Source organism: Pyrgilauda ruficollis, unplaced genomic scaffold (genome assembly GCF_017590135.1).
Source record: "Pyrgilauda ruficollis isolate IOZ18807 unplaced genomic scaffold, ASM1759013v1 scaffold236, whole genome shotgun sequence".
In the NCBI taxonomy this organism is placed as follows: domain Eukaryota; kingdom Metazoa; phylum Chordata; class Aves; order Passeriformes; family Passeridae; genus Pyrgilauda; species Pyrgilauda ruficollis.
Genome location: NW_024523205.1, coordinates 108,597 through 134,239, shown reverse-complemented (window position 1 = coordinate 134,239; position 25,643 = coordinate 108,597). Strand labels below are relative to the sequence as shown.

Genomic DNA, 25,643 nt, shown 5'->3' with positions numbered 1-25,643 from the left:
GCCACAATTTGAGTTGGTTGAAGGTTCAACAGCAAAAATACTGTTTGACTTGGGTTGTTACTCAGGCAAGAAAAATAAGTTTCCAAGTCTGTTCATTAAAAAACAGATGCTCGATAAACATGCTCGATAAAGATGCTCGATGTTAGTTCCTTGGAACAGATTATATCCAGTAAACTCAAGAGGGGCTTAGTCTGGGTGCTCTTTGTGAAGGCCAAGGCCTAACAAGCATTTCTCAGGTCTTGGTGTGGCCTGGGCAGTGGTAGGGACATGAGCCACCACCATCCAGTCCACGACTAAACTTATCCGGGCCTCTACAGGATGAAATAGGGCTGTGGCCACGGGGACAAGCGCAGGACCCCCCAAGTGAGACGAGGCCCCACTAGTAGGTCTAACAGGTTTGGGGGCTGGTGAGGACTCCTGCCTAGCTGGCACTGCAGGACAGAGTGGGGTGTCTGCATGTGACATACCGCCAGAGTCCCCCACGTGTCCCCTGACTCACTGTGGGCTTCCAGTACTCCGTGTGGCCCCACACAACCCCCTCCACGTGTCACACAACCTCCCTCATGTGTCCTCACCTCTGACTGGGTACTTGAGACCCACACTCCCACACACCCCCGTGTTCCCATCTGTATCACTATACCTTCACGGGTGGGCCCTGCCTGTGTTCCCCTTGGCCCCAGGCAGCCCTATAACCTCCTCCCCCGACACTAGAGCTTCCCTCGCTTAGGCTATTGCATGTGTCCCCCAGGTAGCCCACGGCCCCGCGTGCGTGCCGGTGCCCGGCAGAGCGCCCTCCCCTGCAGTCCGGTGTGAGTGCCGGACCCCGCGATTCGCGGTCCGCCCGCCCGCGTGACGCCCCCGGCCCGGCGGTGCCCAATGGGCAGCAGCGAGGGCGGGCGCTGCCGTTCGAATAAGAGCGGCCGCCGCCGTTCGAGTACGCGCGGCCGTGGTCCGCGCCCTGACGGCTTCGGTGGTGTAGAGGACCGTCAGTACGGGCTGGAGCCCCGGTGACGCTGAAGAAGGACACGATCCCCAGCTACGATCACGGTACGAGGAAAGCTGAAATCACCCGCGGGGCGGGCCCCGGTGGTTCCTCGGCGGGGGCTCAGGGCCGCAGAGCGCGGCTGTGCCAGAGGTGGGCAAGGCGCGGAACCCTCGGGCGGGCGGGGCACGCCTGTGGCATTGCCTCCGTCTCGGGCCAAGCTCAGCTGCGTCCCCGACCCTAAGGACGGGGCGGTCGCGGCTGGAGCGCTGAGGCTTGGGCGTGTGGTTCTTCGTTTCTCGGGGCTTGGCAAAGTCGGAACCTTCGCCAGCGGCAGTCGGCGGCCGCGTTCCTTGCGAGTTCCTCTGCTGCCCCCAGCGCCGGTTTGAAAGAATCTTCTCCTTGTGCCCTTCCTGTGCCGTGCTCGGGGCAGCCCCATCCTGCGGCCCTGATCCTCCTCAGGCAGCCCGGGCGCTGCGGAGATGACTTCCGAGAGTCTCCGGAACAGCAGCGAAGGGTGAGCTTCCCTTCCTCGTCCGAGTCCTCCCTGCTCTAGCTGGTGACCCGTAGGGTCCGGTTCCCGTTGAATCTGTGGCTGCGGGGTGTGTGCGTATCGGGGGTAGTTTTTCAGGGGTCAGCTGGGATGTAACTCCAGTCAGGTTAGAGGGAGGCGTAGTATCGGGAGCCATTCTCTGCCGAGCCCCGGCTTCCCTGAGTTGCGCTGGGGCCGGGAGCGGGTCTGTGCCGGCCCCACCGGCACTCCGTCACTGGGCCTGGGCAGGGTGACGGCAGTGAGCGCGTCCAGGGTCGGACGATTCCGCACCCCACGGCGAGGCGCCGGAGGTTTCTGTGCCGTGCGCCTTTAACGAGCGCGGCCCTGGCGCGGTGACGTGGGGTGGCGTAGGGCCAGGAAGGGGAACCGCCGCCTGCCAGCCCCGCCGAAGAGAAGCTCAACAACTTTTCTTTTGTGCGTGGCCGCTGCCTCCCCGGCCCTTCGCGGCTTGCCGCGCTCATGGCGGATTAACCCCAGCGCGCCGACGACGGCCGCGCGGCCCCGGTAAGGCCCCAACAAAGACTTTCTGCCTCTTCCTTGTTTTGTTTTCCACGGGGGTGGGGGGAGCGAGGCTGGGGCGGCGAAGCTCAGCTCTCCCAGCTCCGCCGCCTCGCCGCAGCGTACGGCTCCGGCCCGGCCCCTCGCCAGCCCCCGACGTGCGGGTCCCCGGGGCCGCGGGTGGCCGCGCCGGGCTCGCCAACATCCGGGCGCTCGGCTCGGCGGCTGCTCTCCCCCTCTGCCCCGCGCCAGCTGAGGGCCCGTCCTTGCCAGGGGCTGTCGTAGGTCGCTCACCCGGCCTGGGTGCTTCCGCAGCCGGACCCCTGGCCTGGGACAGCCCGGGGCCCGCGGGCCGTCCCCCGGCGCGTTGGCACGTCGGGAGCTCCGGAGCGCGGGCTTGCGTAACGCCGTGTTGTGACCGGAGCGGCGGGGGAAGGAGGGGAAGGACAATGCTGCCGCGACCGCCGCCACCGCCGGGACTCGTTCCCCGGTCCCCACCGCCTCCCGGAGCTGCTTTCTTCGGGGATGCAGCTGGAAGGCGCTCACGGCCGCTGGCGGGCTCCCCGACCACTTCCCGCCTGCCATACGAATGACACGTTCTCACGGCGGGTCGTGGCGTTGTCTCAGATGCTCAGGGTGCCCAGTGTCACCAGTGTCACAGCCAGGCTGTGACCGCGGCAGGAGCGGGTAGCCCTTCCCGTCCAGATCTCACACCAGGCACCCGTGTGTTTGCAGACTGGTTCTGGTAAAACCCGGCTCGATGCTGGTGGGACACGGTTCTCTCTGAGGGTCTGCATCCAGTGCTGCACGAGTGCTTTGCCCGGTGCCTTTGGGTGGATTTTTAGGGAGAGGTCTTGGCTGTGCCACCGGGGGGAGGGACAGTAGTTGCTGAGTGACCCAGCCATGGGACAGGGATCTGGGTTTTAGCCAAATTGAGGGAGGACCTGTCCTGCTGAGGATCCCATGCTTCCCAGCTGGACTGACGGCAGTGGGAGCTCTGTAGTCCCCAAAACCACCGTGACTGGTTGAGCACTGCAGATCCCAACCAGGCTCCTGGCCCATCGTGGTGCGGGTGTCCAGGTGCAATACAGGGTGAGGAGCTCCCTCCTCATCTGGGTGACTTTTTGGTTCCCAGCAGTGGCACTGGGAGCAGCCAGTGTGGAGGCAAAGGTCGCTGTGAAGGGGACCTGGCAGTGATCCCAGATCCCGTCAGGGCAGCTCATCCCTGCTCCCATCCAATGCAGCGAAGCCCAGCGAGCTACCTGTGCCCCCAGCACGTGGTTCTTTCACTAGCAGCAATGGGAAGGGGAGCTGGCAGTGCTTCCATGGCTTGGCCACTGCCTTGCTGGGCAAGAAATGTTAGTGACATTTGGAGGCAAGGGAGGGAGGAAGGCACAGCAGGAGAATGAGGAGCCCGAGCAGCAGTTTTCCATTGATCCCTTGTCGGGATCCTAATCTGTGGGAGTGGACCTGGCTGCTGCTCAGCATTGCTCCCCACTCTGAGCCTGTGGGGAAGCAGGAGGATGCTGGCTGCTCCCGCACAGCTGACCAGATGCAGAGACACATCCTTCCTTGGTGGGCACAAATGCCTGGTGCTGGGTGCAAGTAATTTAGTAACATAATTACTATAGTTTACCTTTTTTATCCCCCCTCCCCCTTTGTTGGTGTTTTTAGGTCTGGGAAGGAACCTAATAGACTGGCCACAATGTCTGTTCATGGCACAAGGGTTGCTGCTCTCCTTGCTTGGGTAAGTCCCCCCTCCTTGCTGGAGCCCACTGCATAGGTGGGACATGCTGCTGCCAGCACTGGCAGCTTTGGGGCATGATGCTGGGGCTTGTCACAGGAGGGATTGTGGCTGGGGCAGGTCCTAGGGCAGTCCAGTTCCTGCTGTTCCTGGGCAGGTGGGTGTTTGCAGGAGAAGCCTTGCTCACCCTTCCTGTTGAGCAACCAGAAATGCTGGAATGGCTTGGTCATGGAAACTGCCTGGGAGATGGAGCTGAGCCTGAAGCAGGCAGCAGCTGTACTGCAAAGGGGTTGTTGGATCTGTCTCACAAAGCACTGGTTGTCCAAGTGAAACTCATAGAATGGTTTGGGTTAGAAGGGGCTTTTAAGCTCATTCAACTGGAATGCCCTGCCATGGGCAGGGAGACCTCCCACTAGACCAGCTTGCTCCAAACCACATCCAGCCTAGCCCTGAACACTTCCAGGGATAGGGCAGCCATGGCTTCTCTGGACAACCCTCACAGGGAAAAATTTCTTCCCAATATCCCATCTAACCCTGCCCTCTGTCAGTGGGAAGCCAATCCCTCTTGTTCTGTCACTCCAGGCCTTTATCCAAAGTCCCTTTCCCACTCTTTTGGAGCCCCTTTAGGCACTGGCAGGGGCTCTAAGGTCTCCCTGGAACCTTCTCTTCTCCAGGCTGAACACCTCAGATCTCTCAGCCTCTCCAGGGAAGAGGGGTCCGGCAGTGTGATAAATGGGACCTATGCCAGACTCCCAGAGGTGGAGCTATGGGGACCATGTTCATCTGTTCCCTGGGCAGGGGTGGTTTAAAGGGGTAGTTTTACTTTCACCCCCAGACCAGTGTTGCTGTCCCCTGCCAGGACTGGAGATGGTGAGTGGCACAGCACAGTTTTGTCTTGGTTTCTGCCTTCTGACAGTCCCACCCCATTTCTAGGTGAACAGCACAAAGATTTGTCCTGATCCCCTCAGTGATCTGTCCCAGCTCCAGGACTGTAGTGTCTTCATCAGAATTATCCACAAAATGTGAGTATGGGGAGCTGTGTACACATTTCAAACCACGCAGCTGGGTCTGTGCTGTCCCTGGAGCCTTGGCCTTGGCCCCCAGGAGCTAAGAGGCTCCTGTCTTGGGCAGGGTGGGAGTGGGGCTCTTGGGGTATTTACTCCTCCTCTGGCATATGAGATGGTGGGATCTCTTCTCATCTGTGCCACTGCACAGCTGGGGTCTGCTTGCAGAGCTGTTGGGTCCCACAGAGCTGCCCAGGGAATGTTTTGGTCAGAGTTCCTTAGTCATTTGAGACTTGTTATCACATCTGGCATTTAACATCCGGGTTCACTCCTGGCATTGAAGAAAAGACCTGAGTGCTGCTGCCAGTGGCACAGGGGTTCCTGCAGCCACACAGGAGATTATCCATTTCTCTTTATGCTGCTCTGGTGAGGGAACAGCCCAGCAAGTTTTCCTGAGTGGCAGTCTTGGGATCCTGAGGAAACCTTGTATCTGGAAAGCAGTGTAAAGAATGACAGTTTCTGCCCCATGAAGTGCTTCTGTTGCCTGGAGATGTCAGGCTGCTGCTGAGTATAATGTGGTCAGGATGGAGCCTGTTTGCTCCATCCTGGGACCTGAGGTGGCTGGGCAGGGTTGGGAGGAATGCCTCCTACAGGAATTGTGTTTGTTGCCTGGGAGCAAGGGGCAACTAAAATCTACAGGCCATAATGGGCATCAGAGGTGGGACGAATCCTAGTGGTTAAGGAGCTGGCAAAACAAATTGAGAGGGTGTGAGGCTGCCATGCATTGCTTTCAAACCCTTCCGGTGGGAGGCTCACTGGGAGCCTGTCTACTATAATTACCTCCTGTGTGGGGTAAGGAGAGCCTGCCTGGAGCAGGGATCTGCCTGCGGTGGGTGGGGAGGAAGGAGCTGCCTGCACCGCAGATATATTTAGTCAGACCTGGTTAATCTCCTGGGTCTGTGCTCCAGCTCGGATTAGTAGGGATCCTGGTGGCACATGCTCTCTGAAGAGGCCTGGCCATTGCTTGATAAAGTGGGGTGGCAGCAGGGCAGCTGCCACAGCAGCTGGCTGATCTGAAGAGCTCCCGGTGGCACAAAGGGAAGTCCGTGAGAAGGAGCAAATCCTCACGGCAGCCCCTGTCCCAGGCCAGGTTCCTGCTTTTGACACCTTGGGAGTAAGTGACAGTACTGGTCAAGCATGATTGGTGTGAGTTTTGGGCATGCCATTTCTGAGCTGCAGTTAGGTTCAATAACCCTTGTGAGTCCTTTCCAACTCAGGATATTCCATGAACTGATCGCTGCTCAGGAAGAGTGTAGTCAAAAATAAATGCAAGAGGAAGCTTCAGCCTCCCCAAAATCCAGCAAGAAAAACCCCAGGCTCCATGCACGGACTGGCCCCTGTGGTACTTCCTGGCCAGTGGGGCCACCACAAGCTCCCTGTGCTGTGCTGGATGCCAGGGCTGGCAGGCAGAATAGGAAGCAGTGCCAGGGGGTGTCGGCTGCCCGGCTCCAGCTGCTCTCCCGGCAGGGGAATTCTGAGGGATTCCACTTCTGTGCATCATGTGGTTGGTCCTGGCTCTACTGGCCCTGGTGTGGGGGCAGAAGGCAGAGCAGCGCTCCAGAGCCAGCCCCTGGCTCAGCAAACCCTGCTGCACAAAACTCGGCGTTGGTCTAATCCCTCCAGAAGGGGTTAATGCAAACCCTACACTCTTCCAGCCACGGGAGCAAGGAGGGGGAGTCTGTGCTGGAGCAGCCACTGCCAGAGAGGATCTCCTTCATCCATGGTTTCCTGCAGAGTAAGACCCTTCGTGTGCTGGGGAAAGCGACTGCCCCTGCTCGGTGTCCCTGACCTCTGAGAGTCTGGTCTGCTGGCTGCAGCTTCCCTCTCCACAAAGTGACCCCCTCACCCCACATCAACAGCTTTGTGAGGTGCCAGCAGCTTTCCTGCAGCAGCTGTGGAAGGGGAAACTTCCAGATGGAAATCCTTACCAGAGCCCAGGTTCAGAGCAAAGGAGGTCCTGGGTGTGAAAGGCAGAGTGCCAGTGGCTGCTCTTGTGATACTGTCTGGAGCAGTTTTCCTAGCTGGGCACCTGGAGTAAAGCTCTTCAAATCCCAGCTGAAAACCTTTACCCAAGCAGAAATCCTGGGAGGGGAAATGGGAAGTTTCTCACACTCTTGCTCAGCCTTTCCTGGAGGAAACATATCCTACCTCATATCCCACCCAGAGATGGAGCTCTCTGTTTGTCCTGATGTTGGAGGAGAGATGCCAAGGTGGGGAGGCTGGGATTTAGGGTGGAATTCCAGGGAGGGGAATGAAAGTCGGTCAGAGTTAATGGCCAAGGCTGACCACTGGGATCTCAGCTCTGGAGCCCATCCTGCCCCATGTCCATTCTCCCTGGGGATGCATTACAGTTCCCTCGTGGCCATGAGTGTCACCTCAGGGGAGGCAGTGTGCCCAGTGGCTCCTATGTGACTGGGAATTCCGCTTCATGTTGCAGAGCACTGCCGGCACAAATTGGCTGCAGAAAACCTTGTCTCTGCACAGAAACTCCTGGATGGAGAGGAGCTGGCGCTGGCCAAGGTAACCGTGTGGCATGTTTTAGTCCCAGATGGCACCAATGTGCTTGTGACTGGCCTGGGATTAGTCATGCTTTTCCTGCCTTGCTCAGGTGGCCGTGCTGCTCCTGTATCACACCGCCATGAGTTCCAAGAACTCTGGGGACTGGAAGGAATTTGACTACAAGACCCAGGTAATCCCTCTGGGGTTCCTCCTCTGGATCTGGGGTGCAGGGGAAAGCAGTGGTTCCTTTGGGGGAAAGTGCTTTGAGACTTGCCCTCCTGGGTCTCATTGAAAGATGGTGTGGAGTGGGCACTGTGGTGCTCACTGGTGGTTTTGGGCTATCCAAAGCTTGTGGCAGGCAAGTGTGGGCAGCAGCACAGGCAGGCAGGGAGCTGCCCACCGCCCCACGCCTGCTGTGGTGCTGCCTGTGACCTGCAGCAGAGCCACTAACTCTGCAGCTCTTCCAACACAGGTTGAACTAGCATCAATTGTCAAATTTGTGCTGGATAACGAGGAGTGCCTGAATGAGAATCTGGAGTCTTTTCTGCAGAGGAAAGGTAAGTGCTGGGCCCTGGCTTTTCCTTCTGTTTGTGCTGCTGTAGCTGCCCAGCCATAAAGGCAGCTGCACAGCCCAGATGCGCTCAGCTACAAAACAGTCCCCTGTAAACTCCAAGAGTAGGGCTACATTAGATCTGCTGACTCTTCCCACTCAACAGTACCTCAGCCTTTCCCTGGAGGAGAGGAGCAGGTGGGATGCTGACAGTCTTGTGGGAGCAGAGTTGCTGGGGAAGGACTGTGGAGCAGGAGGGATGGGGATGTAGGGAAGGTTTATGGCTTCCTCAGTTGGCTGTTCCATCCCTACTGGAATTTGCGGTTCCTGTGCCCCTGAGATTTCAGCTGCTCAGCCTCTTAGATACTAAAGATCACAGCCTTCTTCTCCCTTTTTGTTTCCAGCAGAGGCATCCTTGTCCAGTGTGTTCAGCAGCAGCTCTGAGGAGCATTCCCCACTGTTCTCTCTCCCGCACAAGCGAGAGGTGCATTTCCTGGAGCTGCAGAGGATTGCCTCCTTCCCCAGCACCAAGTATGTGCCCTGCCTCCTGGCTGCCAGGGGAAATGAAGGAAGGGAGGAGTGGGTAGGGCAGGTTTTGGGACCCACAGATGTAGCCAGGCTGCACGCTGACTCCCCAGAATGCCCTGTTCTGCCTTGGTGCTCTCCTGCTGCACGTTGCTCGGGCATGATGTGGGGATGGATGATGGAGGTGAGCTTGGGCTTTAGCTCCTTTTAGAACCATGGAGTCGTTCAGGTTGGAAAAGCCCTCTGAGACCATCGAGTCAACTGTGCCCTCGGCACTGCCAAGGCCACCACTAAACCATGTCTCCAAATGGAGGCATTTTTCCATATTTGCCCCTGGAGGCCTCCAATGAAAGACCAGCTTTTATATTACCTCCTTTATTGAAATTGTTTTGTATGTGTGTTGTTTTGTTCCTAGATTTTTAATGCAGCAGTTCCTTGGGGATCTAGGCAGGAGAACCTGCCCCAGAGATGGGAGTAGCAGAGTAGGTCTGGCTGTATGGGGCCTGTGCTGGCTCGGGATAATCCAGCTTGTGTGTGTGTCTCCCTGCAGCCTGCCCAGCACTCCATCTTCGCCCATGGGGGACATCATGCAGACCCCCCAGTTTCAGCTGCGGCGGCTGAAGGAGCAGCTGGCTTTTGAGAGAAAGAAACAGGAGGAGCTGGAGGAGGAGGTGGTGGAGAATCACAAGCTCATCATGGAGAAGGGTCAGTCCAGGACATCCTGGGGCACAGGGAGGGCTCTGTGGGGCAGAGATCTCCCCTTGTTTCTCTGTTTTTCTGTTGTGACCCCACCAAAACTCTGCTCATGCATGGTCCATCCTGCCATGCCACAAGTGAGACTCCAGGTTCCTTCTTCCATCTTGTATTCCCTTATATATACTGGGCAACAAAAGCCATGACTGAAGCAACACCTATGCTGAGCAGCAGCACTGGTAGCCTGGCTCTGATCTCCTGCTGCACAGGGTTTCTGTGCAGAAATGCTGTTGTGGGGGCTTCAGGTGACATGAAAACTTGGTAACAAGCCCTTTCTTGCCCCCTTCCCCAGATGCTCAGATCACCACAATGCAGCAGCGGATTGATCGCTTGGTAAAGCTCAGTGAGAAGCAAACTGAAGACCGGCTGGAGCCCAAAGAAATGGAGGAGCTGAGGGAGAAGAATGAGAGGTAATCCTCCAGGAACATCCACTCCTTCCTCCTAGGTGGGACCTTGTCACTCCCACATCCCCAGACTCTATGTTGTTTGTCTCTTGTCTAGCAGTGCATGAAACAGGGGAGAAAGCAAACCTTCTTGTTCCTCTGCTGCTGGGGAGAAGACACCAGGCACAGAATCAGAAAAGGGTCTGGGTTGAGAAGGGTCAGTCCAGGACATCCTGGGGCGCAGGGAGGGCTCTGTGGGGCAGAGATCTCCCCTTGTTTCTCTGTTTTTCTGTTGTGACCCCACCAAAACTCTGCTCATGCATGGTCCATCCTGCCATGCCACAAGTGAGACTCCAGGTTCCTTCTTCCATCTTGTATTCCCTTATATATACTGGGCAACAAAAGCCATGACTGAAGCAACACCTATGCTGAGCAGCAGCACTGGTAGCCTGGCTCTGATCTCCTGCTGCACAGGGTTTCTGTGCAGAAATGCTGTTGTGGGGGCTTCAGGTGACATGAAAACTTGGTAACAAACCCTTTCTTGCCCCCTTCCCCAGATGCTCAGATCACCACAATGCAGCAGCGGATTGATCGCTTGGTAAAGCTCAGTGAGAAGCAAACTGAAGACCGGCTGGAGCCCAAAGAAATGGAGGAGCTGAGGGAGAAGAATGAGAGGTAATCCTCCAGGAACATCCACTCCTTCCTCCTAGGTGGGACCTTGTCACTCCCACATCCCCAGACTCTATGTTGTTTGTCTCTTGTCTAGCAGTGCATGAAACAGGGGAGAAAGCAAACCTTCTTGTTCCTCTGCTGCTGGGGAGAAGACACCAGGCACAGAATCAGAAAAGGGTCTGGGTTGGAAAGGAACTTAAAGCTCATTCAGCTGGAATGCTCTGCCATGGGCAGGGGCACTTTCCACTAGACCAGGTTGCTCCAAGCCTCCTCCTGCCTGGCCTTGAATACTTGCAGACATGGGGCAGCCACAGCTTCTCTAGACAACCTGTGCCAGGGCTTCACCACCCTCTCAAGGAAGAATTTCTGCTCAATAGCTGATCTAACCCTGTCCTTTGTCAGCGGGAGACTGTCACTGTCGCTCCAGACTCTTGTCCAAAGTCCCTCTCTGGCTGTCTTGGAGCCCCTTTAGGTGCTGGAAGGTGCTCTGTGATGTTCCTAGAGCCTTCTCAACTCCAGGCTGAACACCCCCAGGTTTCTCCCAGTCTGTCTCCAGAGCAGAGGGGCTCCAGCAGCCCTTGGAGCATCTCCTCTGGACTTGCCCCCGCAGCTCCACTTCCTTGTGATACTGAGGACCCCAGAGCCAGAGGCAGCTCTGCAGATGGGGTCCCACCAGAGAGGAGCAGAATCCCCTGCTCCCTTGTTGTCCGCACTGTGGGACCAGCCCATGACACAGCTGTGCTGCCATCATGCTGCCCATGCCCTCAGGGCAGTTATGGCCTGCAGCCCATTTTTATTGCAGTGGGCATGGATCCAGTCCCAAACCATGCAGCCTGTTCTAACAGCCGACTCTTAGCTCAAACCCTGCATGGGAGCAGCTATTCCTGTTATGTGAAAAGGGTGTGCTGACCTTGTGGGTCTCACCTGCCCTAGAAAAGGAGAAGCTTTCAGGGTGATCCTGGAACTCCTGACTCCAGCCCATTTCCCAGGCCTTTACTTTGATCCCATGTACTAGGCTTTGTCACACGCTTGAAATCACCTGTCACACTGGATCCTGGTCTTTGCTCTTTCCCTGTGCCATTGTTTACTCAGGAAGGCTGCCCAACGTCCACTGGAAGTGCCATGTCTTTTTTTGTCCTTTCCTCACTTATTTCCCTTTGCAGGGCCATGGCTGGAGTCCCAAGGCTGCCTCTGCTCTCAGTTTGGAGCAGTTGGGTTGTGCAAAGCACAAACATTGCGTATCTCTACTCTGCTTTGCCACCTATCGCGACCCAGTTTTAGAGCTGGGTTGATGGTAGAGTCACAGCAAGGCATGGAGATCCCTTGGAACCTTTAGTGTCCGTGGCAAAATCCAGCAGCACCGATCCCTGGTGATATCCTTGCCTGCTGCCAGCATGCACCGCCTCCTTAACCATCTCCTTTCCCACAGCCTGGTGGGGCGCCTGCATGAGGCCTTCAGGCAGTGCCAGGACCTGAAGACTGAAAAAGCCCAGATGGACCGAAAAATCAACCAGCTCTCTGAGGAGAATGGGGATCTTTCCTTCAAGGTATGGGGTGCAGTGTCCTCTCCATGTCCCCACAGCCCAGTTGCTTGTGATGGAGCCTGGAAGGAGGATTTGATGGCAGTGCTGGATGCTGGGATGTTTATGGTTCTGCTAATGCAATCTTTGACCCAGTGACCAAGCCTGCCTTGGGCTCTGGATCCTGATCCAAATAAGAACTCTGGTGGGGGAATGGAGGCTGTGTGGAGCTGCCTGCATGTGGTGAACACCCAGAACCCAGGATGCCCATGTGTGCTGCAGCTCTTGGGAATGGGGAGTAGGCAGAGCCCTGAACAGCACAGGCACACTCTGCCTCTCTTCTGGACTGGGTGGATTTTCACTTGGCAGCTGCGGGAGATCGCCAGCAATATGGTCCAGCTGCAACGAGCCCTGAATGAGCTCTCAGAGGAGCACAACACTGCCATGGCACAGTCGCAGGAAAAGCAGCGACAGCTGGAGAAGGAGTTGCATGCAGCCCTGCAGGATAAGGTCAGCGGGCCTGGGGAGTGGTGGGTGCCCCCCTATAGCTCCCCCATAGCCCCCTCCCAGCTGGGGGAGATACCAACTGCAAGCGGGGTGCAGTGGCCAGGAGCCTCCTGCCCATTTTTGCCAGCACACAGGGAGAAGCCGTGTAACTGTCAGCTCCTGTGGGAAGCCTCTCCCTGTTCCTAGATAGGGTTCCCCATGGTGGGACAGGCTGCTGTCCTTGTAGTGGGGAGAGATAAAGCTGCTGGAAAAGCATGGTGTCAGTACTGAGTGGGTGACTGTGCCTCTCCTTGCTTGGTTGGCTCTTCTGTCGTGCACGATGCTCAGTCTCATCTCTGTCCCCAGAAATGCTCAGAAGAGAAAATCGAGATTCTACAGGGAAAGATTTCTGTGCTGGAGGACCAGTTGGCCAAGCTGGAGGAGTGCAGCACCCAGGAGAAGGGAGAAGTCATGGGGGACATTTTGAAGGTACATTGGGGCTCCTGCAGCAAGGGCTTGAATAGTAAACTACTCCAGTTGGAGAGTGCAAATTTTTGGGCTGAATTTGCAAATACTGCTGCCAGGGAGCTGGTGGCTTCCCCAGCCTCCCACAACATTAACTGGTTGTGAAGAGAGCATCTTCTGCTTGGTGAAAAGAAGGTGTTGGGTCCAAGGGAGCAGACTGGCACAAGGCGGAGGGGAAAGCAAGGTGCTCTGGGGGTGTGATGGGAGGGAAGGCAGGCACTGGGTAGCTCCCAGTGGGATGCAGCACATGGGGCTCTGGTGAGCATGTTGGCTACAGCTTGAGTAATAGGGGGTGTATGTTTTGTCCCTGTAGTAGTCTGACCGTGGCTGGGCACCAGGTGCCCACCAAGCTCCGCTATCACTCCCCTTCCCAGCAGGACAGGGGAGAGAAAAATAAGATGGAAAAGAACTAGTAGGTTGAGATAAGGCACTTTACTAAAGGAAAAAAGGAAAAGTGAAAGTTTATGCATGCATAAGCAAAGAGAAAAGCTAATCTCTGCTTCCCATCAGCGAGTGATGTTTAGGCACTTCCTGGGAAGCAGGGCTTCAGCACATGTAGTGGTTGCTCCAGAAGGCAAACACTAAAATAGTGACTGCCCTCCATTCCTCCAACCTCCCTTGGCTTTTATATCTGAGCTGACTTCATATGGTGTGGAATATCCCTTTGGTTAATTTGTGTCAGTTGGCCTCATTGTGCCCACTCCCAGACCCTTGCTGGGGGGGCCGGGGGGGGTGGTGGTGGTGTGTGTTAAGAGTTCATTTTCCCTTGGGAGCTTTCACAGTGCTGTGCTTTGCATGGGTAGCTGGAAAGGTGTTGATAACACACCAGTGTTTTGGGTACTGCTGAGCAGCACTATCTTTCTGTCTCAAGTCAGACCCAATACAGTCTCCCTGCTCTTCTGTTTGCCAGCTGGAGGAGCTGAAGCAGGAAGTTTCCAGCCTCACGGCCAAAGGACTGGAGCTGGAGGAGGAGAAGCGGCAGCTGACCAGCCTTGTCACCAGCCTCCAGAACTCCCTCTCTGAGAGCCACTGGGCCCAAGAGAGACTGAAGCGAGACCTGCCGGCACAGGCTGCCGAGGGCCATGCTGAGCGGCTGGCTGCCCTCAGCGTCCAGCATGAGCAGGCCCTGAGGGAAAGGGACTCTGCCCTGCAGCAGCTCCAGCAGGCCAACACATCCCTTCGCAGCCAGCTGCAGACTGTGGATGAAGAAAAGGCTGCACTGAGCCGCAAGGTCGGTGAACTGGAAGCCCAGATCCTGGAGCTGGGTGCCCAGCAGCAGCAGGGAGTGGCAGCAGAGGCACTGAAAACCCAGCTGCAAGAGCTGGAGGGCAAGCTAAAGGAGAGCCAACAGAGGCTGGCTGAGAGGGAGAAGCTGGCCCGGGAGAACAGCCGCCTGCAGGAGCAGCTGCTCTTCCTGGAGGAATCCCTGCGGAACACTGAGGGTATATTGGAGGATGAGAAGAGACGGGCAGCCGAGTGCCTGGAAGGCAACCTGGCCAGGATTGCTGAGCTGGAGGCAGAGAGACAGCAGCTGGTTCAGGGCCGGGAGCTAGCTCTTCCAGGGCAGGGCGAGGAGCTGGCCACACGCCAGTTGCCAGAGGAGAGCCAGGAGCAGCCCGTGGGAGCCTCTCCCGCTGCCCGAGGGGAGGACAAAGAGTGCATGCATGGTCCATCCTGCCATGCCACAAGTGAGACTCCAGGTTCCTTCTTCCATCTTGTATTCCCTTATATATACTGGGCAACAAAAGCCATGACTGAAGCAACACCTATGCTGAGCAGCAGCACTGGTAGCCTGGCTCTGATCTCCTGCTGCACAGGGTTTCTGTGCAGAAATGCTGTTGTGGGGGCTTCAGGTGACATGAAAACTTGGTAACAAGCCCTTTCTTGCCCCCTTCCCCAGATGCTCAGATCACCACAATGCAGCAGCGGATTGATCGCTTGGTAAAGCTCAGTGAGAAGCAAACTGAAGACCGGCTGGAGCCCAAAGAAATGGAGGAGCTGAGGGAGAAGAATGAGAGGTAATCCTCCAGGAACATCCACTCCTTCCTCCTAGGTGGGACCTTGTCACTCCCACATCCCCAGACTCTATGTTGTTTGTCTCTTGTCTAGCAGTGCATGAAACAGGGGAGAAAGCAAACCTTCTTGTTCCTCTGCTGCTGGGGAGAAGACACCAGGCACAGAATCAGAAAAGGGTCTGGGTTGGAAAGGAACTTAAAGCTCATTCAGCTGGAATGCTCTGCCATGGGCAGGGGCACTTTCCACTAGACCAGGTTGCTCCAAGCCTCCTCCTGCCTGGCCTTGAATACTTGCAGACATGGGGCAGCCACAGCTTCTCTAGACAACCTGTGCCAGGGCTTCACCACCCTCTCAAGGAAGAATTTCTGCTCAATAGCTGATCTAACCCTGTCCTTTGTCAGCGGGAGACTGTCACTGTCGCTCCAGACTCTTGTCCAAAGTCCCTCTCTGGCTGTCTTGGAGCCCCTTTAGGTGCTGGAAGGTGCTCTGTGATGTTCCTAGAGCCTTCTCAACTCCAGGCTGAACACCCCCAGGTTTCTCCCAGTCTGTCTCCAGAGCAGAGGGGCTCCAGCAGCCCTTGGAGCATCTCCTCTGGACTTGCCCCCGCAGCTCCACTTCCTTGTGATACTGAGGACCCCAGAGCCAGAGGCAGCTCTGCAGATGGGGTCCCACCAGAGAGGAGCAGAATCCCCTGCTCCCTTGTTGTCCGCACTGTGGGACCAGCCCATGACACAGCTGTGCTGCCATCATGCTGCCCATGCCCTCAGGGCAGTTATGGCCTGCAGCCCATTTTTATTGCAGTGGGCATGGATCCAGTCCCAAACCATGCAGCCTGTTCTAACAGCCGACTCTTAGCTCAAACCCTGCATGGGAGCAGCTATTCCTGTTATGTGAAAAGGGTGTGCTGACCTTGTGGGTCTCACCTGCCCTAGAAAAGGAGAAGCTTTCAGGGTGATCCTGGAACTCCTGACTCCAGCCCATTTCCCAGGCCTTTACTTTGATCCCATGTACTAGGCTTTGTCACACGCTTGAAATCACCTGTCACACTGGATCCTGGTCTTTGCTCTTTCCCTGTGCCATTGTTTACTCAGGAAGGCTGCCCAACGTCCACTGGAAGTGCCATGTCTTTTTTTGTCCTTTCCTCACTTATTTCCCTTTGCAGGGCCATGGCTGGAGTCCCAAGGCTGCCTCTGCTCTCAGTTTGGAGCAGTTGGGTTGTGCAAAGCACAAACATTGCGTATCTCTACTCTGCTTTGCCACCTATCGCGACCCAGTTTTAGAGCTGGGTTGATGGTAGAGTCACAGCAAGGCATGGAGATCCCTTGGAACCTTTAGTGTCCGTGGCAAAATCCAGCAGCACCGATCCCTGGTGATATCCTTGCCTGCTGCCAGCATGCACCGCCTCCTTAACCATCTCCTTTCCCACAGCCTGGTGGGGCGCCTGCATGAGGCCTTCAGGCAGTGCCAGGACCTGAAGACTGAAAAAGCCCAGATGGACCGAAAAATCAACCAGCTCTCTGAGGAGAATGGGGATCTTTCCTTCAAGGTATGGGGTGCAGTGTCCTCTCCATGTCCCCACAGCCCAGTTGCTTGTGATGGAGCCTGGAAGGAGGATTTGATGGCAGTGCTGGATGCTGGGATGTTTATGGTTCTGCTAATGCAATCTTTGACCCAGTGACCAAGCCTGCCTTGGGCTCTGGATCCTGATCCAAATAAGAACTCTGGTGGGGGAATGGAGGCTGTGTGGAGCTGCCTGCATGTGGTGAACACCCAGAACCCAGGATGCCCATGTGTGCTGCAGCTCTTGGGAATGGGGAGTAGGCAGAGCCCTGAACAGCACAGGCACACTCTGCCTCTCTTCTGGACTGGGTGGATTTTCACTTGGCAGCTGCGGGAGATCGCCAGCAATATGGTCCAGCTGCAACGAGCCCTGAATGAGCTCTCAGAGGAGCACAACACTGCCATGGCACAGTCGCAGGAAAAGCAGCGACAGCTGGAGAAGGAGTTGCATGCAGCCCTGCAGGATAAGGTCAGCGGGCCTGGGGAGTGGTGGGTGCCCCCCTATAGCTCCCCCATAGCCCCCTCCCAGCTGGGGGAGATACCAACTGCAAGCGGGGTGCAGTGGCCAGGAGCCTCCTGCCCATTTTTGCCAGCACACAGGGAGAAGCCGTGTAACTGTCAGCTCCTGTGGGAAGCCTCTCCCTGTTCCTAGATAGGGTTCCCCATGGTGGGACAGGCTGCTGTCCTTGTAGTGGGGAGAGATAAAGCTGCTGGAAAAGCATGGTGTCAGTACTGAGTGGGTGACTGTGCCTCTCCTTGCTTGGTTGGCTCTTCTGTCGTGCACGATGCTCAGTCTCATCTCTGTCCCCAGAAATGCTCAGAAGAGAAAATCGAGATTCTACAGGGAAAGATTTCTGTGCTGGAGGACCAGTTGGCCAAGCTGGAGGAGTGCAGCACCCAGGAGAAGGGAGAAGTCATGGGGGACATTTTGAAGGTACATTGGGGCTCCTGCAGCAAGGGCTTGAATAGTAAACTACTCCAGTTGGAGAGTGCAAATTTTTGGGCTGAATTTGCAAATACTGCTGCCAGGGAGCTGGTGGCTTCCCCAGCCTCCCACAACATTAACTGGTTGTGAAGAGAGCATCTTCTGCTTGGTGAAAAGAAGGTGTTGGGTCCAAGGGAGCAGACTGGCACAAGGCGGAGGGGAAAGCAAGGTGCTCTGGGGGTGTGATGGGAGGGAAGGCAGGCACTGGGTAGCTCCCAGTGGGATGCAGCACATGGGGCTCTGGTGAGCATGTTGGCTACAGCTTGAGTAATAGGGGGTGTATGTTTTGTCCCTGTAGTAGTCTGACCGTGGCTGGGCACCAGGTGCCCACCAAGCTCCGCTATCACTCCCCTTCCCAGCAGGACAGGGGAGAGAAAAATAAGATGGAAAAGAACTAGTAGGTTGAGATAAGGCACTTTACTAAAGGAAAAAAGGAAAAGTGAAAGTTTATGCATGCATAAGCAAAGAGAAAAGCTAATCTCTGCTTCCCATCAGCGAGTGATGTTTAGGCACTTCCTGGGAAGCAGGGCTTCAGCACATGTAGTGGTTGCTCCAGAAGGCAAACACTAAAATAGTGACTGCCCTCCATTCCTCCAACCTCCCTTGGCTTTTATATCTGAGCTGACTTCATATGGTGTGGAATATCCCTTTGGTTAATTTGTGTCAGTTGGCCTCATTGTGCCCACTCCCAGACCCTTGCTGGGGGGGCCGGGGGGGGTGGTGGTGGTGTGTGTTAAGAGTTCATTTTCCCTTGGGAGCTTTCACAGTGCTGTGCTTTGCATGGGTAGCTGGAAAGGTGTTGATAACACACCAGTGTTTTGGGTACTGCTGAGCAGCACTATCTTTCTGTCTCAAGTCAGACCCAATACAGTCTCCCTGCTCTTCTGTTTGCCAGCTGGAGGAGCTGAAGCAGGAAGTTTCCAGCCTCACGGCCAAAGGACTGGAGCTGGAGGAGGAGAAGCGGCAGCTGACCAGCCTTGTCACCAGCCTCCAGAACTCCCTCTCTGAGAGCCACTGGGCCCAAGAGAGACTGAAGCGAGACCTGCCGGCACAGGCTGCCGAGGGCCATGCTGAGCGGCTGGCTGCCCTCAGCGTCCAGCATGAGCAGGCCCTGAGGGAAAGGGACTCTGCCCTGCAGCAGCTCCAGCAGGCCAACACATCCCTTCGCAGCCAGCTGCAGACTGTGGATGAAGAAAAGGCTGCACTGAGCCGCAAGGTCGGTGAACTGGAAGCCCAGATCCTGGAGCTGGGTGCCCAGCAGCAGCAGGGAGTGGCAGCAGAGGCACTGAAAACCCAGCTGCAAGAGCTGGAGGGCAAGCTAAAGGAGAGCCAACAGAGGCTGGCTGAGAGGGAGAAGCTGGCCCGGGAGAACAGCCGCCTGCAGGAGCAGCTGCTCTTCCTGGAGGAATCCCTGCGGAACACTGAGGGTATATTGGAGGATGAGAAGAGACGGGCAGCCGAGTGCCTGGAAGGCAACCTGGCCAGGATTGCTGAGCTGGAGGCAGAGAGACAGCAGCTGGTTCAGGGCCGGGAGCTAGCTCTTCCAGGGCAGGGCGAGGAGCTGGCCACACGCCAGTTGCCAGAGGAGAGCCAGGAGCAGCCCGTGGGAGCCTCTCCCGCTGCCCGAGGGGAGGACAAAGAGTGCAGGCGGCTGAAGGAGGAAATACAGGCGCTGAGCCGAGAGCACAGCCGGACCTGTCAGCAGCTGCAGGCTGAGCAGGAGAAGGTGGAAGCCCAGGCAGAACGGCTGGCTAGCCTCCAGGCTGACTTGTCCAGCACTCAGTCATGGGCAAAGGAGAAGGAGAGTGAGGAGCAGAGGCTGAGGGCTGAGATTTCATCCCTGCAGGAGAAGATGGCTGTGGCAGAGCAAACAGCAGCCCAGCGTGTGGCCAAGCTGGAGGTGGATGCCCAAAGAACTGCTGAGGCACTGGAGGGAGTCTCCCAGCAGCTGTCCCAGGAGAAGCTCAAGTCCAAGGAGTTGGAAGGCACCGTGGATCAGCTGCGGATTGCAGAGAAGGAGCTGGTGTCCCTCCGCTCTGCCATGCAGGAGAAGGAGAGCTGGAAGGAACAAGTGTCCCAGTGTGTCCAGGAGATGGAGAGGAAGAACAGCCTGATCAGCAGCCTGGAGCATGAAGTCTCCATCCTCCATCACCAGGTGACAGAGAAGGAAGGGGAGAGCAAGGAGCTGAAACGCCTGATCCTGGCTGAGTCAGAGAAGAGCAAGAAGCTGGAGGAGAGGCTGCGAGTGCTGCAGACAGAGATGGCCACCGCAGCCTCCCGTGCAGCTGAGAGGTGCTCATTGATGAAGGTGGAGGTGCAGCGGTGCCAGGAAGAGATGGAGAAGCAGCGGATGACCATTGAGGCCCTGAAGAGGGACCGCCATTGCCAGAGCGAGCGGGAGGATGAGCTGCGGCAGGAGGCAAAGGTCTGCCAGGACAAGTGCTTACAGAAGGAGCAGCTCCTGGCTGCTCTGCAGCAGGAGCTCGACAGCACTCGGGCCAAGCATGCCTCCCTAGAAAGCCAGCACCACCAGGACCTGGAGCAGAGAGCAAAAGCTGTGTCCACGCTACAAGCCGAGCTGGCGCAGGCCAAGCTGGAGGTGGCTGAGGTGCCGTCACTGCGGGAGCAGTTGGCAGAAAAGGACCGGGCCATTCAGCAGCTGCAGGCTGATGCAGCAGAGGTGGGGACACAGCTGGCAGGGCTGCAACAGGCCAATGCTCGGCTGGCTGAGGAGAACCAGGGGCTCAGCAAGAGCCGCAGCCAAGGGCAGCGGCAGCTTGAGGCAGAACTGGGCCAGGCCAGGGAGCGGCACATGCAGGAGCTGGAGCAGTTGCGGGCAGCATCTGAGAAGCTGGTGACCAGCAGCAGGCAGGAGGCTAAGGAGGCAGTACAGAAGCTGGAGAACCTGAGTAAGGAGTATGAGAGCAGCAAAGCAGCAGCCTTGGAAGAGAAGAAGAAACTCCTGGAAGAGAGGAAGAAACTCCTGGAAGAGAAGCAGAGACTGACAAGTCAGGTAGGGGTTCCACTCCCAGCAGGAGGGATGTGAATGGGGGAGCCCTCCTGGAAAAGGGATGTGTTCAGCCTTCTGCACACCCCTGAATCCATGTCCTGCCCAGCACAGGGACTAGGGGTGTGGGACACATTTCTAGGTGTGAAAGGGACTGTCACATTCAGGTGCTGGAGTATTTCCAGAGAAGGGCAGCGATGCTGGGGAGTGATCTGGAGCATTAGTCTGATGAGCAGCAGCTAAGGGAGTTGGAAGGGGGGCTGAGCCTAGAGAAAAGGAGGCTGAGGGAGACCGTCTCTCCCCTGAAAGCCTGAAACAGCTCCCTGAAAAGAGGATGCAGCCAGATGGGGGTCTCCCAGGTAACTTGTTCTCCCAAATAACAAGTGGCATGACAACAGAAAATCGTTTCAAGTTGTGCCTGGGGAGGCTTAGGTTGGATATTAGGAAAAAATTCCTTCCCTGAAAGGGTTGTCCAGCCAAGGCACAATCTGCCCACGGCAGTGGTAGAGTCCCTATCCCTGGAGGGATTTAACAGACACGTGGATGTGGATTAGTGGTGGTCTTGGCAGCGCGCTCAGTCTCAGAGGGCTTTTCCAACCTAAATGACTCCATGGTTGTATGAAAAACAGCCTCTGTCCCAGCTGTGCACTCACCTCTGCCTTTTGTGCTTGCAGGTGGAGCAGTTGGAGATAATCCAGAAGGACCAAACTAAGCAGGTAACACACACCAAGAGCTGGCTGCTCAGTGACAGTGCACAGCCCTCCTTGTTTGTCACTTCCTGTTGGAGCCACCCTCTCCTCTTGTGAACTGTTCACAGTATGGACCCAGCCATAGGCACTTGGCTCCAAGTCTCTGGGCACATCCAGGGGGTCCCATCCTGCCACCTGCACCCTCACATTGGTGCCTGCAACTTGGTATGGCTTCTTGCACACCCCATGGCAGCACACGCAGCAAGTGGCTGCCAGGAGCATCCAGGGCTCCTCAGTGTAGGACTGGCAGTGCTGTGATGGCTTCTCCCCTCACCTTTAACCAAGGCCCAGCTCTTGGCATAACTGATAGGAACAGCTGTGCTCAGACAGCATGGTCCAGATGTGGCTAGAGCAGCATTGATTTCAGATGTGGTAGGAGTTAGCACTTGGGAAACAATGCTGGAAAAGCCACATTTCCCTGTCCAGTCCCAGCCAGAGCTGTCCAGGACTCTGCAGAGACCTTGTGGCTATGACCAGGGGGCTGAGGGCTCCTCAAGCATCCCCTGGAGCAGGCAGAGCATGGCCAGGCCAGAACTTGCAGCAGCCAGCTACCTATGTCAAAGAGTGCTGGAAGACTTGTGTGACTCCAGATTGCAAGTGCTTGGGCACTGGGAACTTAACACAGGCTTTACTTCCAGCACATGGCTGCTCCTTATGCTTGGGTAGTTCCAGCCAGCCTTGCTGTAAGGATTAACATGGGGTGACTGTCACCTTGCCATGTCCTGGGATCTTCCTTGGCAGTGGGTGGTGCTGAACAGTTGCCCTGTGGCAGGAAATTTCTTTGTTGTGCCCTAGAGCTGGCTAGAGAGGAGGGCTGTGCTCCTCCACAGCAGGATTGTAGTTTTGTGCCTGGAGCTCATCTCATCAAGCCGTGTTCATTCTTCCAGGTGGATGAGCTGAATAAAAAGCTGACTCAGCATGAGAAGGCCACCCGGACCCAGCAGCAGAGAGTTAAAGTAAAGAGGGACCAAAAACCTGGGGGCTGAGTCCTGGAGCTGTTGGTGCTGCCAGGGGGCTCACCTGGGTTGCCTCTAAGCCAGTCTCTTCCCTGCCCACAGGCACTCGAAGGGGAGCTGCAGGCAGCGGTCACAAGCCATCAGGAGAAGATGGCAGAGCTGCAGGTGCAGCTCACCCAGAAGGAGCAGGCAGCTGAGCACTACAAAGGGCAGGTATGCTGGGGGCTAGTATGGCCGTTCTGTGCCTGACACTGCTGGAAAGCTTGACAGGATTCCTCTGCTTTATATTCTAGATGGAGAAGGCAAAAAGTCATTATGATGCCAAGAAGCAGCAGAACCAGGAGCTATCAGAGAAGCTGAAGGCCATGGAGCACCTGCAGAAAGAGAACACGGAGCTTCGGAGCAAATCGGAGAGGCTGGCCAAGGAGCTACAGCAGAGCATCCTGCAGGCCAAGGAGTCTGAGATGAGCTGCAAGAATCTTACCAGCCAGATCCACAGCCTGGAAGCTCAGGTGGGTATGGCATAGTTGAGCTTCACCCTCCTTGTCCTCGCTTCCATCACCACCTCACTTGGAGGATAGATCCATCCATTCCTCCCTGCTTCCCATTCAGGTGGAGGTTTCCAAACGGCAGGTGCAGGAACTCGGAAAGTTCCAGGTGATGACTGCCACAGTAAAGGTACCATTGACAAGAGGGCAGGGTTAGATGGGATATTGGGAAGAAATTCTTCCCTGTGAGGTTGGTGAGGCCCTTGCACAGGCTGCCCAGAGAAGCTGTGGCTGCCCCATGCCTGGAAGTGTTCAAGGCCAGATTGGATGCAGCTTAGAGCAACCAGATCTAGTAGAAGGTATCCCAGCCAAGGGAAGGAGGTGAGCTTTAAGGTCCATTCAACCTAAACCCATCTGTGGATTTTTCTCTCCCAGAAACAGGCAGAGTCTGAGGAACTGGTCTGCATCAAGAACATCCCATTGGCTCAGTCCACAAAAACATCTTCCCCTGCTAAGGGCCGCCTGCACTCAGGTGCCTCCACCCGTTCCCTCACCAGCTTCCGCTCCCAGGAAACTCTTGAAAAGCTGGAAGCCTCCTCTGCAGAGACGACCCCTGGGACTTCAGGCCTCCCTGGGTACCGACCAGCCACCCGTAGCTCCCTGCGCTTGCAGCAGACCAGCAGCTCCAGCCTCAGTGTGTGTGGGCAGGGTAGGCACTTGAACTGCTGACTGTGGGGTTCTGCCCTGGCTTGGGGGAGTCAGGTCTTACCTGGGAGCCTCCTCATCCTTCCTTGCTTCGGATTTAGGCCAGAGCACCATGAAGCTGGGCATGTGCCAAGATGAGCCGGAGCAACTGGATGACTGGAACCGCCTTGCAGAGCTGCAGCGGAGGAACCAGGCCTGCCCCCCCCACCTGAAGACCAGCTACCCCATAGAGAGCATGGTAAGGGGCGGGAGGGGGAGGTCAGGCAGCGCTTTGCCCATATCTGGAGTTTGGGAGGGGGTCTGGCAATGGACAATGCCCTTCAGCAACATCCCCTCCCCAGCCCTCCACCTCCTCTGGAACCATCACGGATGAGGATGTGAAGATGGGGGACCCAGAAGAGACGCTGCAACGTGGCAGCGGGCAGCCCTCTCAGGTCATCTCCACCGGCAGCCAGAGCAGCACCCAGACCCCCAGCAGCATCACTACCCGGCAGAGGAAGCGCCTTTTGGAGGAGACCCACCAGAGCCCTGACACCCCCCTGGTGAGCTCAGTCCCCCATCACAGCACCCTGCTGGGAACAAGAGGTGTTCCACATTTTGAGGGAGCTGCTGTGGCCCTGTGAGTAACACCCCCATTTGCCACATGTTCCCACTGATCCTGGATTCCAGTGCCCAGTATTCCCAGCATCCAGTGGTGTGTCTAGTATTTGGGATGCTCCCAGTGCTGGCAAGGAGGCCATTCCAGAGGCAAAGAGCTGAGCCTTCTGCCTTCCTTGGGCACTGCTACCCTCAATCACATCCCCTCCCTGCAACCCCACAGTTCCCTCATTGCTGCCAGCCCCACAGCAGGCTGAGCCTCAGATGGCAGTACTAGCTGTTCCCCTTCTTTTCCAGTCCAAGAAGCGATCCAGGTGCCCACTGCCCCAGACCACCCATGACCGCAGTGCACAGAGTGGCTTCCAAGTCAGTCAAGACAGTGAGCAGCCAGGCCCAGCCACACCAGTAAGCTTCAGAGGGAAAAAGAGGGATCAGGAAGGACCCCTCTGTCCTGTCCCACCCTGAGCTAATGGTCCTGCTCCTCTTCTGCAGGCTCAGAGACGCCAGTCGGTGGCTTTCAGCATCAACAACCCCAGGGTGCTGGGGAGGCGCCTGCTGCGTCGGGCAGTGGCCCAGAGGAGCACTCCCACATCCTCCAGCGGCACCCGCCATTCATCCCGCATCGCCACCGCCAAGTCCCCAAAGGGCAAGGTAGGTACTGCCTGACCCTCTGGGCACACTTCTGAGCTCATGCTCACCCCAGTGCCCCCAGCCTGCCTTGGGTTCATACAGGCCATGGGGAAAAGGGGGACAGTCCTGCTGTCCCTGGGGTGCTATGGCAACAGCAGGTCCCAGCGTAGGGCTCAGTCATGTTCACGGTCCTTAACCTCCCATCTTCGCTCTGTCCTTTACAGGCCAGTCGCCAGTCGCGCAAGGACAGGCAATCCTGAGGTTTCCCCAGTCCCTGCGTTGCTGGCTCTGCCCTGGACCCCTACCTGCACCCCCTCACCTCTTCCTGTCCCCCCATGGCCCAGGAGCGCTGAGGGTGAACAGGTGGGGCCACCCACACGACTGCCTTGCATATCCCACTGACAACTGTGGGGATGCCCTGGGCATGGCAAGGCCCCCTTGCCCTTCCTGTACCCATTGTCATCCCAAACCCTTCTGGGACCCAAGGCAAGGGGATGCACAGAGGTTGTGGGCTGGAAACACACAGGGGTGCAGAGGAGGGGCTGAGCTGTCCCCAGGGATATTCTGCAGCCCCAGGTACAGGGACAGAGGTGAAACTTAGCATCCCTCACACCACCACCCTTGCTCCCTGTGTGTGGGACCCCCCCCCCACCTGCCCTGTCCTCCTGCTCCTCCCAGGGAAGCTGAGGCAGCATTTTTAAATGTTTCTACTTGTAAATAAAGTGTATTTTTCACCTGATCTGGGGATCCTGGCTTCCTCCTCCTACAGTCCACATGCACTGGAACCCTTACGAGGGCTTGAGAGAAGGGAAAGCATGACCTCCTCCTTGCCCTATCCCTGGACTACACACGGTGTCTCAAGGCAGGATGCTCACCCAAGGAGCCTGCTGTACCACCAAGCAGTCATAGTGCAGATTTCTGTCTTTCTTATTTTTCTCCTTTAACTTACTCCTCTCCAGTAGCAACCGCTGCTATTACAGTGCTTCAAACCCCACCAAACCTGGCCATGGGGTGGGAAACACCTTCTCCATCCTCCATCACCAGCCTTGCCACAGATGTCCGGGGGCTGCAGTGTCTGCCCCTTTGAGTACTGCAGGTTCAGCCCTCAGGGGTGGTGACACAGGGTTTGTCCCCAGCTCTGCTGTCCTCCTGCAGGCAGTGGGGTGAGGACAGGGCCCCATGTGTCTCCCTGCAGT

The 25,643-nt window shown here is 56.7% G+C and overlaps 1 protein-coding gene across 6 annotated transcripts; it reads left to right on the top strand.

Moving 5' to 3' along the window:
- Nucleotides 1-1,067: 1,067 nt before the first annotated feature.
- Nucleotides 1,068-25,122, top strand: NUMA1 (nuclear mitotic apparatus protein 1). 6 transcript variants are annotated; one of them, XM_041469503.1, is made up of 25 exons: nt 1,068-1,499; nt 3,708-3,780; nt 4,711-4,799; nt 6,497-6,576; nt 7,279-7,361; nt 7,450-7,530; nt 7,813-7,897; nt 8,295-8,421; nt 8,966-9,120; nt 9,461-9,578; nt 11,653-11,770; nt 12,113-12,253; nt 12,596-12,718; nt 18,211-20,328; nt 20,997-21,038; nt 21,959-22,027; nt 22,130-22,240; nt 22,321-22,539; nt 22,640-22,705; nt 22,951-23,224; nt 23,322-23,458; nt 23,562-23,762; nt 24,115-24,222; nt 24,310-24,468; nt 24,672-25,117. In XM_041469503.1, the coding sequence occupies exons 1-25, from the start codon at nt 1,465-1,467 to the stop codon at nt 24,705-24,707; spliced, it is 4,848 nt and encodes a 1,615-aa protein (XP_041325437.1). In that variant the 5' UTR covers nt 1,068-1,464; the 3' UTR covers nt 24,708-25,117. The 6 variants fall into 6 exon arrangements, with proteins under 6 accessions (XP_041325437.1, XP_041325436.1, XP_041325433.1 ...); XM_041469499.1 differs by lacking the exons at nt 1,068-1,499; nt 3,708-3,780; nt 4,711-4,799; ... (8 more) ...; nt 12,113-12,253; nt 12,596-12,718 and adding exons at nt 14,452-14,772; nt 16,199-16,316; nt 16,659-16,799; nt 17,142-17,264 and having other exon boundaries at nt 18,172-20,328; nt 22,640-22,684; nt 24,672-25,114; XM_041469498.1 differs by lacking the exons at nt 1,068-1,499; nt 3,708-3,780; nt 4,711-4,799; ... (8 more) ...; nt 12,113-12,253; nt 12,596-12,718 and adding exons at nt 14,452-14,772; nt 16,199-16,316; nt 16,659-16,799; nt 17,142-17,264 and having other exon boundaries at nt 18,172-20,328; nt 24,672-25,114.
- Nucleotides 25,123-25,643: the final 521 nt, after the last annotated feature.